The 16,293-nt window shown below is 43.7% G+C and overlaps 1 protein-coding gene across 1 annotated transcript in view; it reads right to left on the bottom strand.

Annotated features, from left to right (window-relative positions):
• The window catches only part of UBR3 (ubiquitin protein ligase E3 component n-recognin 3), a 226,773-nt gene that overhangs the window by 117,772 nt on the left and 92,708 nt on the right, over positions 1-16,293 (bottom strand). Inside the window, exons 12-18 of the mRNA XM_085872189.1 lie at positions 8,414-8,542; positions 8,231-8,283; positions 7,959-8,092; positions 6,909-6,996; positions 6,288-6,427; positions 2,297-2,393; positions 1,791-1,932 (exon numbers count right to left, since the gene is read on the bottom strand). Coding sequence (XP_085728315.1) covers positions 1,791-1,932; positions 2,297-2,393; positions 6,288-6,427; positions 6,909-6,996; positions 7,959-8,092; positions 8,231-8,283; positions 8,414-8,542 — 783 coding nt within the window. The remainder of the gene's footprint in view (positions 1-1,790; positions 1,933-2,296; positions 2,394-6,287; positions 6,428-6,908; positions 6,997-7,958; positions 8,093-8,230; positions 8,284-8,413; positions 8,543-16,293) is intronic.

Genomic DNA, 16,293 nt, shown 5'->3' on the forward strand with positions numbered 1-16,293 from the left:
TTCATGACAAAGGCACACTGTGTCATTGGTATGTCACAACCAGAGGACAGGGTCTTCTGCTCCTCCTCCACTGTGGTCATAACTTGTTGCCCTCCTCGGATGCAAACTTATCGTTCACCTTCATTCATTTGTAACCCCCGCTTCTTTGGATGAGGCATCATCCTCCCAAGTCTGCTGTTTCATGTCCTTCCATGACACACAAACTAATGGTCTCTTCAATTTCAACAGGTGTAACTACACCAGTTGAGAGCTTTTCACGTTTCACCTGCAATTTCTCCTCATACTGTGGCACATCCAACCATTCCCGTTTTGCCCTTTCCTCTTCACAAGGTTATCACATGACATGATCAACTCGGGGAGGGGGTTCTATCTGTTATGTCACAACATAGCTGCACCTGATGTTCATGCAGCTGGACGATGGTTATTGGCAGTTGAGCGTTGGCACCAGGCAAGCCCAACGACACTTCAGCGCCACCTGGTGAAGGTACTGACAGCTATTTGCCCAAGGCGTCAACTGGGGCTATGTGGTCGCCTATTAAATGTTTGGCGCCGCACTGCGTGCAGAGATCAACGAGAGGGACATTTTTTCCCCAACCTAAGTATAACAATGCAATTAATTTGGAACTAGCATGGCACTCGGTAGAGTGCATACCTCCACTAGGCTGAACAGTTTACATTTTGTATCACACCGATAGGCCAGACCTGCATCTGGATTCTAACCAAAATCGACTCGGCTTGTTCTCGTTCACAACCCAACTCATTCACCTAGTTTTGTCACAACTCGTCCACAACTTTTTGCGATATCATGATATACATATATATTTTTTATAGCCCTGTCTTTCAATGGTGAAGAATCACTTAAAAACTTCTAGTATCTGGATCCAGATCCAGTTATTCACCAAAATGTAATAAATTCGTCTTTATCATGCACCCATCCTCCAAACCAAATTTCATCTGAATCCATCAATAACTTTTTGAGATATCCTGCTCACAGACACAGACACAAGCAGGGTGAAAACATAACCTGCATCCTTCGGTGGTAGTGGTAAAAATACACTTTAAAGCACATGTAAACATTTGACTGGAAAGGTATAAACTTCACTTTTCAAAATAGCTGCTGTTTAGCAAATCAAGTTTGAGGGATATTGATGCAAATATTTTTTGGTTTTACTTCCATCATTATTTGAGGACTGGTGAATATGATAGATATTTTAAACTAATTTCGATTGTTTCCTTCTTTACTTGTACATTTTCTATTTAGTGGGGCAACTTAGCATAACAATTGTGCATTTTGTGAGGAAAGCACCAAATTTGGCACACTAGTAGCCTATCATATTATGAACAGATTTGGATATTGGGCCATCTCAATTTTTGATGGCAGTGGAAAATGGCTGCCACAGCCATCAGCGGCTGAATTTGAGATGGCCCAATATCCAAATCTGTTCATAATACGATAGGCAACTCGTGTGCCAAATTTGGTGCTTTCCTCACAAAATGCACAATTGTTATGCTATATTTAGCTAAGTTGCCCCACTAATTCTCTTCAGTAAAGGCTCAGAAATATGTTTGGCATTTTGCTTTGCAAGTTTTCCTTCATTTGGGCTCAATAATTTTTGCGATTATTTTTATTTTTTTTCCACATGGCTGAAATTTATGATATATCGTTTCATCATTTTTTTTTTATGGCATTTCCATTTCCAGAAAACCAACAACCCTGCTTAGTATCGTATCGACTCAACTGCCAATGCCAATGCCTTGGCCACCTGACACACAAGTTGATACAGACTCACCTTATAGAGCAGGGTAAAAAGCACAATGTGCATGGTCTTGCAGTGGAGGAGGCGCAGGAGCCCCTGGTACTGTGGATGTAAAGGTGGGCGCTCACGATAAGGTGGCCAAGGGTTGCCATCAAAACGCCCGCTCTGTTTGAGGCTGAAAATGAGATAAGTTGATATACTGGAGGAACAATTATATGCAGCATTTCCTCCACCATCTAAAGCTTTAACCATAAAATCACCCAACCACAGAGGGCAGGGGAAAGTGCGCACAGGTTAGGTGGGTGTGTGTGTCAAAGGGGGGTGGGGTGGGAGGACACAAAAGTGGAAACAGTATGTCAAGAAAACAATGTAAACTGGAAAATGTTAAAATGGACTGAAAGGCAATGCCACATTCGACTGATAAATGACAAAATGAAGGTGAATATGCAAAGTAATCCAAAAACCGAAATTCCAATGAACATCAAGTAGATAACAACTGCTAATAACAACCGTGCAGGGCATGCGTAAAGAACACTCACAAGGCCGTATATCTGTCCATCGCAGACTGCATGTCACGGCGATAAACAGCACGCAATATCACAGATATCGGGTCAAACTCGACATCCCACACCGCCGCTGAGCAGGGGTAGAATGAAGAGATAATGAGGTAGATGTTAGAGCAAGTATAATAATGTATAAAATGGGAAACAACACAAATATATCAAGAACATTGACGCATGATGTACAGTATCCCTAAACGTGTTATTCATGACATACGACATCGGCTCATTACGCCACCCAAGAGGATTTAGGGGAAGGGGGGGGTGGGGTGGATATGATAATAAATAATTGACAATAGGAATTAATATGGGAGAGAGAGAGAGGAGAGGAGAGGAGAGGAGAGGAGAGGAGAGGGAGAGAGATTTTCAAAATCATTACAGTCAACAACTGGATTCACTAGCATAATTGTTAGGTCATCCCTCCGACTCTGAGAGGTCGGCAGTTCAAACCCCGACCGAGTCATACCAAAGACTTGAAAAATGGTACGTGTTGCTTCCATGCTTGACGTTCAGCATTTAAGAAAGATAGAATAAGGACAAACAACCATAGTTTGGCAATACGAGCTCAGGCTTTGATAGGTCTAATGGCTTCCTCCTGTGTTGAAATTCCTTGCAAGGGACCTCAGGTGTAACGAGAACGACACTCGAGAGAGCACGTATACCTCCGCCAGGCTGAACAGTTTACGTTTTGTCTCCCACTGATTAGCAAATCTGCATCTGGGCCTTAACTAAAATCAAATCAGCTTGTTCTTGTCACCTCCCCAACTCATGCACCAAGTTTTTTTTCCCCATAATCCATCCACAACGTTTTGAGATTTTGTGCTATATATCATTTTTGGCCCCATCTTTCAATGGCGAAGAATCAATTTAATAATTATAGAATGCGGATTCGGATTTTCACCAATATCTAATCAATTCGTCCTGGTCACACACCCAAACTGTCCACTAAGTTTTGTCTGAATCAATCCATAACTTTTTCAGATATCCTGCTCACAGACAAACAACGGAGAATACAATCTCCATCCACCTTCAGTGGCAGAGGCAATGACAAAATGTATGCCAAATCCTCCACACCCAAATGGACAAGGTAAAGATGTACAAGATGGAGTGCCGCAAAAAGAGGAAATGGAAAGAATAACTACAAATCAGAGCATAAAATAGGTCATTCCACAGTGGAACTTTCATTATCAAATGACTCCAATGATGAGGAAGTGATGTTCGTTATCTGACGTGACTTGTGCAGGGCTGATTTTACTAAATTTACACATGCACAGTTTAATGCATTGAAAGCACGAATGAGGGTGGGAAGAGGGTTGGACAGGGTACAATAGCTAATCAAGGAGCATTAGCATTCGAGCCTTTTAGTGTCCCCCTTTTTCCAAACCCTCTATCACCGCACGTCATCTGCGGCCGAGTACAAAGAAATGGCTTCGGAAAATTGGCAAAATTGCAGAGCACTTAAAATTGGCAACTTACTGCCCAACGACAGGCAGAGAGATGTGTCTGCAGATTGCGGTAATCAGCCAAAACTGCCATGGGCAAAGAGCAAACCGGCCTGACAATTATGGGCTACATGCTTTGTGCACATTGTGGGTGCCAAAGGCTTTAACGGCAACACTGTCGCTTACGTGTGCTCGGCAGACAAGGAGCAAGGCAGAAAAAAAATTAAAAGGCAGAAAATGTACACAAAATTGGATTCTACAAAATTCCAATTCAATTTGAAAATGCTTGATGCCCGTTGATAACGTGCTGCCCTTGAATTGTAGTGAGGCTTGGGGAAAGGAAATTCATTATTGTTAAACATCGCTATTTGCAAATGACAAGATAAACCAAGGTAAGCTTTTGCCTTGAAAGGGAAAGCAGTGCGTTTCTTTTTGGCAAAGGCCTGGCAACATTGAAATCGTCCATGGAAGAAAAAAAGAAACCAAACCATTGATTCTGCGGGGGTTATAATGTCATGGTCAATACTCACCGGGCGTCGATAATTACAATCACTTCAAACTCTTCCTGATATCTGTAGGCTTGTGGTAATGACCAAAAACAATTCTATGAGATTGAGGCAATGCCCAGTACCCATCATGGGGCAGCTTTAAGCTGGGGTGCAAATTTCAAACAAGATGGCCAACTTGATACTGTTATTGTAGCGGTTCGACCATGATGCTTCCGCCTGGTTTTGCTGGCGGTGTGCCTTCATGACGGATACATGAAAAACAGGTGAGAGTTTTTCAGCACGTGAAGAGGTTGTCGTTTAATCAGCCAATCACAGATTATTGTGATACAGTTGCTGTCATAGACGTTTAATGGGTTTAGCAGGTGTTGGAATTACGCGTCGCGTGATGATCGCGACACTGAGAAGGTGCTCTTTTTCCAAGTCGGTTGGATTCCATGAAAAGGTTTACTGGCCAAGCTAGAGATGAGTGCCTGTCAATGCAAAGTGCAAATAAAATGGACCATGGGGTAATAAAAGCAAACAAGTTCAAAATGTCTGATGAAAATGAAAATGAAAATAAAACAGCGAGACAGAAATGATAACGAAAGAATAAAATATGACATGATTATGTCGATGAACAGGCCTCTGCCAGCATTACATGTCACCCCACTGTCACTTTGGATCTCAATTAAAAGTCATATGAAAAAGTAAGGGTCACATCAGAGAAGGCATGAGAGATAAAAAGAAAGAAAAGTAGAAGAGAGACACAACATCAGATGCTTCGAACTCGAGCTATGGTCTGCAAGGTGATTTTAAAAGGGCACATGACCTTTGACCTGTTGAAGCGATAATTGAATTTGTTCATCTTTGTGTGAAAGTCCATACTTTTCCCAAGTTTGATTGAAATCCCTCGAGTGGTTCAAAGGTTATTGTGGTTCAGATAATTTAAATTAAGGGGTACGTGACCGTACACCTTTTGAACCCAAAATCAAATGGGTTCATCTTTGTCGTGCAGGCCATAGATCTGCCACGTTTGGTTGAAATCCCTTCAGTGATTCACATGTTATGGTGGTTCCAAAAACAATGGGTAGACGGACACAAAGATGTACAACCTAAAAACGTGAAGCCTCCGGCTTCCGGCTGCGGAAGCTTCATGTTTGAATAATATAATATGACCGTTTTTACAGCCATTTTTCCCTGCTGTGCAGGGGTTTGGCTTTTTCTTGAGGCAATGTTTTATGGCCGGATGCCCTTCCTGACGCCATCCCTGGTCGCCTCTTACGACACACCGGGATATGGTACACCTATTCTAACCTGGGCATACACCGGGACCAGTACACTGGCACTCATTTCGCTGACCTCGGAAGGATGACAGGCTGAGTCAACCCCCTGGTGTTAATTCAGCAGCCAACGGGGCTTGAACTCAGGACCCTGGGATCCCAAGCCACCACCCTAACCACTAAGCCAACACCAGGCTTGGAAGCTTCATGTTTGACGTGATAAAAGTCTCAACAACGTGGTGGCAATTTTCACTGCTCAATTTTTCATTATTTTGTGCAGTGGACAGCAACCTAAATTTTGTCTTCAATAATTCCCCCCCCCCACCCCCATGTTATTTTTCAAGAGCATGTTCACCAATTCAGACCACAGTCCAATCAAAGCAGTCAAAGGAACTCACGCTCAGCATACGGCTGCTGAAGAGGTCTTAAGCACAAAATTTGACATTCTATAGCATCCTGACTACATTTTCTCAATGTAGTCACAACCACAAACTGGATCCATCGCTTTACATCACACACAGATGTTTGACAGAGTTCAATGCTACACATACAGGCACAAATCAAAATCGGTAGCCTCTCGTGCTCATTGATTTCATGCCTTTGCATCACCTTAACACTGCATTTAAACCCTCAGTTTCAAGTGTGAACATTTCAAGAACAAATGGATGAACAGGTGCAAATGCGCAAGTTGAGGTAACATGGGTGCGTGCATCGTCCTGAGGTACACTGTGCAGGCCGCCAGTCCGTGTCGGGCGCTTACATTTTGGGGTGTACATGCCCTGCTGCATGCTGCCTCCAGGCTCAAATACAGGTGCCCTGAAGTCTGCCACGGCTGAAAGCACCTTCTCGAAATAGCCCGTACCCAGGGACACGCCACTCTTCGGGTTGGGGTTCTCTGGAATGTTCCATGCTTGGTTAAGTCCAAACCACATATTTAAAATTTAACCTTCTCAGGACAAATACGAAAAAAGTGGTGAAAATATCTTCAATTCCTCCAACTCCAAGACATAACAAATAAAATATACACCGTATTTATTTGTTACACAAAATATGGACAATGAAACTCCCAGAAAAAATCCGATGCTCATCTCCATCGGAAAAAATGCATCGTCCCCAAAATACTGCCAAGTCTGCTGACCGACCCAGTTTTCTAAGCAAGCAGGGGGTCTGTCCTGGAAGGGGAAGGCATAACAAATGCACAGCATAACTTAAACCCAGCATGTGTGCACATGGGTAATAGGGATGGCGTAGGCTACTCGACCAAAATTCTGCATGGTTGGTAATTCAAGTGGGACTTTCAAAGAGCCAGCAAATCTCTACAATCATGCCTCAATCTGATTGCACAAGGTGGTGCTGGGGGAAGGGAAGCACAAAAAAGGATATCAGATCCAACAAGTTGCTGTGAGTCTTGTCACCCATGCACAGCTGGGAAACCATCTCTGAATGTAATATCTCATCATCAGTGATGCCTACGGGAAGTCGGGTGGTGGAGCGGAAGGACACTATCGGTCAGTGAGCTCAGAGTGCTCGTGGTGAGAAGTGATTGGCATTGCAATTGTGATGCAAAACACGAAAATCATTTATCCTCAACCATTAAGTTTGGGGAAATCAAGTTGGAAATTGAAAACAAAGTCAATTTTTAACCTTTTCTACGAAAAAGACGTCAATGTTAATTACGTCGTTAATAAAAATCACACCAAATGAGCACAACAGAGGCCAAATGAGGCACTTCATTCGGCCAATTAAAATAACCGAAGGATGGAACAATGAATCTTCATAACCATTTACGCATGTGTGTGGAAAGCTCAAGAGCCACATTATGAATGCAATTCATAAAATGAAATTCACTTTGTTCCCGTCTGTTCAAGAAAGAAAATGAAGACAACTTTCCTTCAAATGTGTTGCTGAAACCATGCACATCCATCAGCCGGTGCTGCCTGACTTTGCACAGAGAGATGGCCAAGGGCACAGGCACTGTTCCCCCAAATATCATCCGTACATAGAACACGGACAAAAGCAGCGTAGAGACGGCGTCACAACACACGAATGATCGACAAGTCATTACGTTCTTGTGACCTCAGAAAAAAAGAAAAGCAGCAGCGTCGTCAAACCATCTGTAATGTCTCATGCCTTCAGCAAAATGAGAAATTATTCTTGCAATGAATGGTTAGGCGAAGTCAAATAATCTCAAGACCGTTCTTCTTATTCCTCCTTTCAGTAGGAAGATATAATTTCAGGCAGGATCGTTTCTGGAGAATTTTGGAATTCTCAACTGGGTAATGAAGGCAGAGGACAGAAAGCAATTTGAGGTGTTTCGGAAACATTTTAAAGAAATGTAGACATTAATATTGTCGGAAGAGGAAGACGGGCTGCAAGGCAAAATCATTTGAAGAGACCACTACTTAACAAATCATCGGTTTTGCAGACCTACCCAGGTGAAGTCTCACACCCAGCAAGACCACCAGAAAGGTGAGTGCTCCCTCCAGCATGGGGCGTTCATGCTCGGGGTCCAATACAGCATTTTGGTGCTTCGAGGCGATTGTCAGCAGGTCCACAACCTTGTATCTGGTAAGTTGAGTAAACAGGAGAACATGTTCAGGACGGGAATAAATATGAGGTCCAATGTTTTCAAACACGAGCTTAAAAAAACAGACCAATCTACTTACAATCGCCTTTGACAGGCAACTGCTGAGATCTACTCACCTCTCAAAAACAGATGAAATGAAGAAATCTGGATCAAGCTTTGATGCACAGACCTTCAATATTGGAAGGAAGACAATCAGTGGTTTTAATACCCGAAAGGTATAACAGGTTTCAGAGCTTTCAAAAAAAAAAAAGGGGCCGAAGCTTTCTGAAAGCTATTCATCTCACTCACGGGGACATTACCTGAAGGAGGTAGATGTCAGGATCAATCATGGAGTTGCAGAAGTGAGATTGCACATACGTCATTGCCTGTCCCTTGATCTGAAGGCCATTTCTCACCCACATGTTGCTGTGAATTTCTGAGAGGCATGCCTGAGGACCAATCAAACCAGAAGCGCAATAAAGTCCTGACCAATGAAGTTTGTTTAAAGAAAGGCAACGAAAGGATAGAATCTTTGAATCCAAACAAATCAACTAAGGGACATGATGCTGTTTAATCAGGTTCTCCTGCATACTCCAAGTGACATTTCACAACTTAGCATTATCCAAATCAACGATGTAGGAGAAAGGCGTCCTCTGGTGGAACATGAAAGTCACCACAGATGCTGCAGAAATGAAAGCCAGCGCAAGTAGAGTGATCCAAATTGCAGATGAATGGTCTGTCTAAATTTGAATAATTGAGGCAAACTCTTGGATTTCAAACATCAATTCTGAAAACTTTGAAAAAGATTAAAAAAAAAAAAAAAACTGCCACAAAAGAAAAGAATACAACATGAGAAGGTTAACTGAACATAGTGCATTCTGATAAGAAATAAAACATCCCACAGAATGAATAACAAAAACCTCAAATTGAATGCATCTGTGCTTTTGATGTGCAAATTTTGAATGCGTCATCAAATACTTGCATTCGTGCTCGACTGAAAATTGTTTTTTTTCAAACTGGAGAGTTCAGAGAACACATTACCCCGAACTATCTTGAGAAACAACGACATGTGCAGGGGTCGACAAGCAGCAAATTTCATTGGTCGTGATGACATAACAAGCAGTAATATTTCGTCGAACTACTGAGAAAAGAAGGGTTTTGAAAGTATGAAAAAGGCAATATATATACAGGTACATATACATACATATGTAGATGCGGTTCTGGAAACTGCATCCCTCCAACACAAATAGCAGCCAACAGACAGTGGTCCCCAGTCAGTAATTTAATTAATGTACGTTCAGATAGTCCCTTCCTTCTTGTCTCGTGGGTCGAACAGGAGAGTGAGTTGTGTAAATCTCATAGTTATGTCTGATTAAACCTCTGAACTTCATTCCTACTCGTTCTTTTTCTCTAGTCCTGAGGTAAATCCAAACAAGGGGTCCTCGCCTGAGCCAGCAGGCGCTACGCTCGGACACCCGCCCTTCACGTAAGAATGCGTCCTCACAGAAGACAAAGGGCAGCAGTGGAAGCCAACAATAAACGCCAGCGCTGCATGGAGCACATGCAGTGCAACAACGACCCACCACCCACTGTTCAGGTGATCAGAGGCATAACCAACACACCAATTGCTAACAACATACAGTATGCACACGCGACGCACTCTTCTTCAATCCAAATCTCCATTAATAAATATATCTGTCCCCTTTTAAATCCAAATCTCCATCTAATAATTATATCCAATCATTTCGTTCAATTCCCTGACACAGATCAGGGCTGCCACCGCGCACCCCACCATCTGCTCGATGACGAGCAGATGCACACGATGCTCAATGACGGGCGGACCCGAGCGCTGACCACGTGTACAATGGCAGGCCCAAGCGCACTGTAGAGGGTATGCTCGATGGCGGACGGACCCGCATGCTGACCACGTGTACAATGGCAGGCCCGCGCGTACTGTAGAGGGCATGCTCGATGGCAGGCGGACCCGCGCGCTGACCATGTGTACAATGGCAGACTCACGCGCAGCCTGTGATACTTTACCATTGTACGGAACGGGGCACTAATAATACACATCTTTGGTCGGGTCTGCACAATGGGTTACAATAACATGTTACTGTCTGTCTTCGCTCACCAACGACGGCCATAAATGTCTCCCGCGGATGGCAGACATCTTTCCACACCTCCGCCTCGATGCAACTGCGACCAGGCAGAAGCATGGTGCGGCCGCATGGCGGACCACAGAGCAGGCACACTGACCAGCGCCAACCGTGAGTCGTCGGGGCACGGCACGGGGTTTGGTGCAAGGCGATTCATATCATGGAGTTCGGTGCGAGGCGATTCATATCATGGGGTTCGGAGCGAGACGATTCCGCAGCTTGGAATCATCTGGCCGGAAGTAAAGTGGAGCAGGTTCCAGTCATGGCGACCGGCCCGTGTGCTGGCCGGGGCCCAACCAGTGCGCCCGATTCGGGTGATGACACATCTCTTCGGGTCGTCGCCCCCGCCCTGCTCCGCAGGGCTTATAAAAGGTGGATCGCGAAGCCGTCTGACCCTCTCTCTCTCTCTCACGCGTTGGATCTCCAACTCGCCTTCTCCACCCGCCCTTCTACGCACACTGCCTTTTGACTCCGTCTCTCTCCACCCACTGCCTTTTGACTCCGTCTCCACCCACTCACTTTTGACGCCACCTTTCCACACCCACTCACTGCTGGCTCCACCTAAGTCCTTCCCTTCACGTCTGACGGTCATGTCTCATTCTCTGGACTGACGCTCGCTGCACGAAGTGCCATGAAGCAAGAGACGGCACGCCAGCTGTCAGGGAGGTAATGCCCAGCGGAGCATCCCCCCAAAACGTACTGGTGGTGCGGTCAGGCAATCGTGCGAGGTATTGAGAGACCGTTAGCCTCACCTCCTCTCCTTTTTCTCTTCATTAACTCCTCTTCATCGGGGTGTGTGGGGGTGTGTGTGTGTGTGTGTGTGTGTGTGTGTGTGTGTGTGTGTGTGTGTGTGTGTGTCTGTGTGTGTGTGTGTGTGTGTGTGTGTGTGTGTGTGTGTGTGTGTGTGTGTGTGTGTGTGTGTGTGTGTGTGTGTGTGTGAGATAGTAAATCCTTTGTATAAATGTTCCCAGCTCGCTTTTGTCTTTTCTTTCATTGATCCAGCATGGTCCATATCCTAACTGAAGGCCCTGTTACACCTTGACGTTTTAGCCAGCGTATGGCAAGGTATCAAAATGTATGCAAAACACTGGCGTACGCTGAACTATTGATGTTTTTTTCCAGTTTTGGACGTATTCATAACGAGTTGGACGTATGCATAACGTATTTGTAACGTACACAGAACGTTTCAATAACATATAGATAACTTATACCAACGAATGCTGAGCGTGTTGTCGGCGTTCACAACCTATGCCCAACGATAGTCTAACTTATGCATAGCGCGCGGCAGCGTATCGCCGACGATCATGTGGCGTAGCCTATGAAAAGGCTGCGGCTCGACGATTCAAATCATAACCGCACTAGACATCGAAGTGTCAATCCGCCGTTACACCTTGACGTTTTAGTCAGCGTATGCCGACGTATGAAAAATTTGCCGAATATGCTGGCACACGTCGAATACGTTATGGGTAAGTTTTGTATACGTTAAGAGCACGCTGAAGCACGCTGGCATACGTCGTAGTACGCCAAGTACGTCGACAAATTTTCAGCATGTTGAAAATTTTTCGACGTATCCAGCGTATGACGCACACGTTCCGCATACTCTGGCATAAGTTGTAGGCACGTTACGCAATCGTTGACACACGTAACTTGTAAGTTACTCATAAGTCGAAACACGTCGAGGTAATGTTTAGCGTACCCGAAACTTAATTTTTAACCTTTGAGTAACGTGCTTTGAACCTATGTGTAACGTATCTCCAACGCACATTGACGTATGTCGACGTATTTGATTGACGTCTTCCGAACGACCACAGAACTTACTGAACGTGTTTCTAACTTGCAGCGACCGTATAATGGCGTATTGGCAGCGTACAGGGGAATTGGTATATAAAAATGGGCTTCACAGGAGGAACCCGTCAGTGTTTCAGACTGTTTTTTTTTCTTCGGCATGACAGTGATGTTGACACTTTGATTTCTAGTGCGGTTACGATTTAAATTGTTGAGCGGCAGCCTATTAATTATATTATATTTATAACCGCACTAGAAATCGAAGTGTCAACATCACCGTCATGCCGAAGAAAAAAAACAAAAAAAAAAAACATGTAATCTGGAACACTGCCGCTAAACATCACCTCGACGTGTTTCGACTTATGAGTAACGTACAAGTAACGTGTGTCGACGTGTGTCAACGATCGCGTAATGTGTGTCAACGATCGCGTAACGTGCCGACAACTTATGGCCAGAGTATGCGGAACGTGTGAGTCATATGCTGGCATACGTCAAAAAATGTCAAGCATGGAAAATTTGTCGAACAGCTCGGCCTACTACGACGTATGCCAGCGTACTACGACGTCTGCCAGCATGCTCTTAACGTATACAAAACTTACCCATACGTATTCGACGTGTGCCAGCGTTTTAGACAAATTTTTCATACGTCGGCATACGCTGGCTAAATCGTCAAGGTGTGACAGGGCCTTCAGCAACCTGCCGCGTCACTGAATTATCCATGTGCGACGGCCTGCAATTCCAGGGAGCCTGGTGGGAACCCGAGATAGCTTCCCCCCCTGGTGGTCTTCTCACCCAACCCCTGGCCCGCAACAATGTATATATAGTCCGGTTGCTTAAGGCAGAAATTCAACAAAACATTTACTGACTGGACAAAAGCACCAAATTTGGTACACAACTTCCTTGGCCAATAAGATCTCATTTTGGAAGGGGAGCCAAGGTCAAGGTTACCCATGAAGGTCAAGGTCACCATGAAGGTCAAAAGGTCAAAAATAATTTTCTGTATTTCCAGAGAGCACGCCTAGCTCTATCAAAATAGTCGCACTCATTTGCATTCTATACGCATCACTAATGTCGAAATATATTCAAATCATATTATAAAGTGGCATAAAGAGCTGGTTTTCCCACGTTCGTACCATGGGAATGGTCAGGACCGTAAAAATCTCGCCAAAACCTTTACCTACGAGATACCAGCAACAAACTTGCTACACAGCATACTTGGACCATAACCTGCATTTTCAGAAGGGGAGCCCAAGTCGAAGCCACCCATGAAGGTCAAGGTCAAAAACGTCAAAAATGACATTACTGTATTTTCGGAGAAGATGCATTGCTGTATCTAAATACACTGTCACAAATAATGCAATATGTTTCATCTATGTTTTATATACAACGGAAATGGCAAAATATCTTCAAATAACATTACAAACCTGCATAAACCCCCAGTTTTCCCACTTTAGTACCATGTCCTGGATCAATTTTCTCAAGTTAAATGGGCCGGGACCTGATCAACGTAAATGACATTGGGTAAAGATGGGTTATTGTACCCCATACAAACAACCCCTGGTAACCTCAGGTACGACCCCTGAGATCGGGATGAGTAGTCGAATCTCGGCGACAGTAGGTTCCTCTTCTCGTCCCCTCGCGAGACGCATATGGGAAACCACAAATCGGATCATTTGCCAAATCGAATTTGTCATGGCAAGATTTGTGCCAACGAGCCTTGTTTCGGATGAAACACTCTGCTGTCACAGAACTACCATACCCCACATTGACGGGAAGTGCATTCATTTCCTGGAACAGCCAAACGTTCTGAAGGAAATTGGTGTATGCTGCACCATTTCCATCCCATGAGTTGGAATCGAGGGGACAACGTAATTCCTCTGCAGATAGTGACTGGCACATGACACAAAGGTCCTAATCAACCCGGCGTGCGACCTGGAAATAAGGAGTTATAATAAAGGAGTCGTCTGTTTCTGTACCTATCGGGACTAAATTAGGATATTGTCAAAATATACATCCAGCAAGCCCTAATTATGCCAACAGGCTGATTTTGTCATCAGGTTGGACTCCCTGACACAAAAATGTCGGAATTTTTGAAAAAATATAGGAATTAACTTGGTACAATTGAAATTATAGTATTTATAACCTACCTGAAATTATTTAGTCACACTTTCAAGTAGAATTGAAAAAAAAATAAAAGTTGGTTTAAAAATTAGAGCACAAATTTTACACACTATTTGAAATCACCATGCTTGTTATTTATTATGATTGATTATATTTGTATATGCGCAGAACTGACTTTTCATAAAACATTGCTTAGCCATTAGATTCGATAATAATCATTCACAAAATGGTCAAAAGTGGTAAAATCAGCAAATGGATAAGGTGAAATCATGTCAAATTAAAAGTCTCAGAACTGGTACACTTTCTGTTTTGATTGGACCCTCAGGGCATGACAATAGGATTGCTGCTCCCCCTCAGGAATAAATAGGCGATCATAAAAAGCTGTTTTACAGCTAAATAAAGGTCTTGGATAACCTTTATTTGATGGAAGTTTCAACTCTGTGGCATATTTATAGGCCAGGTAATTAGAAAAAGACTTCAAAAAAGGTCTCCGCACTGGTACACTCTCTGTGCCGTGGGGGTCACTCCCCTTCTTGCCCTTTTTTTGGCTCCTTGCCCTTCTTTACTACACCCCTCCCCTCCTGCTGAGAATTATCCCCATGGTCATAAAACGTTCAACTACATAAAAAGGCTTATGTTCTCTTTCATCTGATTGAACACAAAAATGAAGGCAAGCCTACCCAGCCCTCCTCCTGGCCTTATCATCATCATCGATGACGATTGATCAATCATCTTCCTCCAAGGTCAAACCGGATCAGCAATGGACGATCGATTTTATTCTCCAATCATGTCAAAATTCACTCCACAATATCACACATGATGCCTATTATCTCTCATTTAATTAGTAGTATGCTTTCTTTGTCATATCAATGAGAACAAATGACTGAAAACACAAATTTCCGAGCAGATTACAAATTAAAAACACACTTACTGCCTCCAGTGCCGCCATTTTGTCCGCATTCCAGTGGTTCCTCCGCAACAATAGGAGCATTTTTGGGCATGGCTAAACACGAAAATTTGAAGGCCTATGAAAGTTGCCAATGCAATTTTTGTGCTTGGCTCCCCTTCCAGAATGGTTTAGTACATCATATAGAAGCCCTGTACCAAGTTTGGTGCTTTTGTCCAGTCAGTAAATGTTTTAACCCTAAGCGACTGGACTAATATATTATAAGTGTGTGTGCGCATCCTAATAAATGTCAGTGTGTGTGTGCGCATCCTAATAAATGTCAGTGTGTGTGTGCGCATCCTAATAAATGTCAGTGTGTGTGTGCGCATCCTAATAAATGTCAGTGTGTGTGTGCGCATCCTAATAAATGTCAGTGTGTGTGTGCGCATCCTAATAAATGTCAGTGTGTGTGTGTGTGTGTGTGTGTGTGTGTGTGTGTGTGTGTGTGTGTGTGTGTGTGTGTGTGTGTGTGTGTGTGTGTGTGTGTGTGTGTGTGTGTGTGTGTGTGTGTGTGTGTGTGTGTGTGTGCGCATGTGTGTGTGTGTGTGTGTGTGTGTGTGTGTGTGTGTGTGTGTGTGTGTATTGGTGTCTTCATATGCAAGTTTCAGAATGTGGAATTGAGTCCTCCCAGGGTGGGCTCAAAGTATCCACCTTTATTTTGGTAAGGGGTCACGATTCATAGACCAAGCTTTGAAGTTTTCTGTTCTCAAAGTTTTGTGTTGAGGGCTCTCTTCAGGAATGTCGCTGAGCCACGGACAGCTTCCAACTGTGGTTTGTTTGTAATCATATTCCCAGTGATGGTTTTTAATATCTCAGTGAGGTTCTTTGTCAGCATTCCCATAGCTGAAACTATCACTGGTACAACTTTGGTATTCTTCAGCTTCGAGGATCTGTTCACTTCATTCTTGAGGTCTTGGTATATGGTCATTTTCTTGATTTCTGCATCGGTTAGTCAAAAATCACTGGTATTCACACCTCACTTGGCAATGCCTTCTTCTCTCTTTTTTGTACCAAAGTACGATATCTGGTCGCACTGTTTTGTTTTCGATGTTCACATTTGATGCGATCATTAGGTCATACGTGAGCGATACTTCCTTGTTTTCAGTCCATGCTTTTGGTGCATGTTCTCACAAATTTTCTGGAACTGGGATATCAAAGTTTTTTTGCAGATGTGCCAGTGGTTAACATTACA

This window comes from Eptatretus burgeri, chromosome 3, assembly GCF_056783735.1.
Source record: "Eptatretus burgeri isolate ZD-2024b chromosome 3, Ebu_testis_v1, whole genome shotgun sequence".
NCBI lineage: Eukaryota > Metazoa > Chordata > Myxini > Myxiniformes > Myxinidae > Eptatretus > Eptatretus burgeri.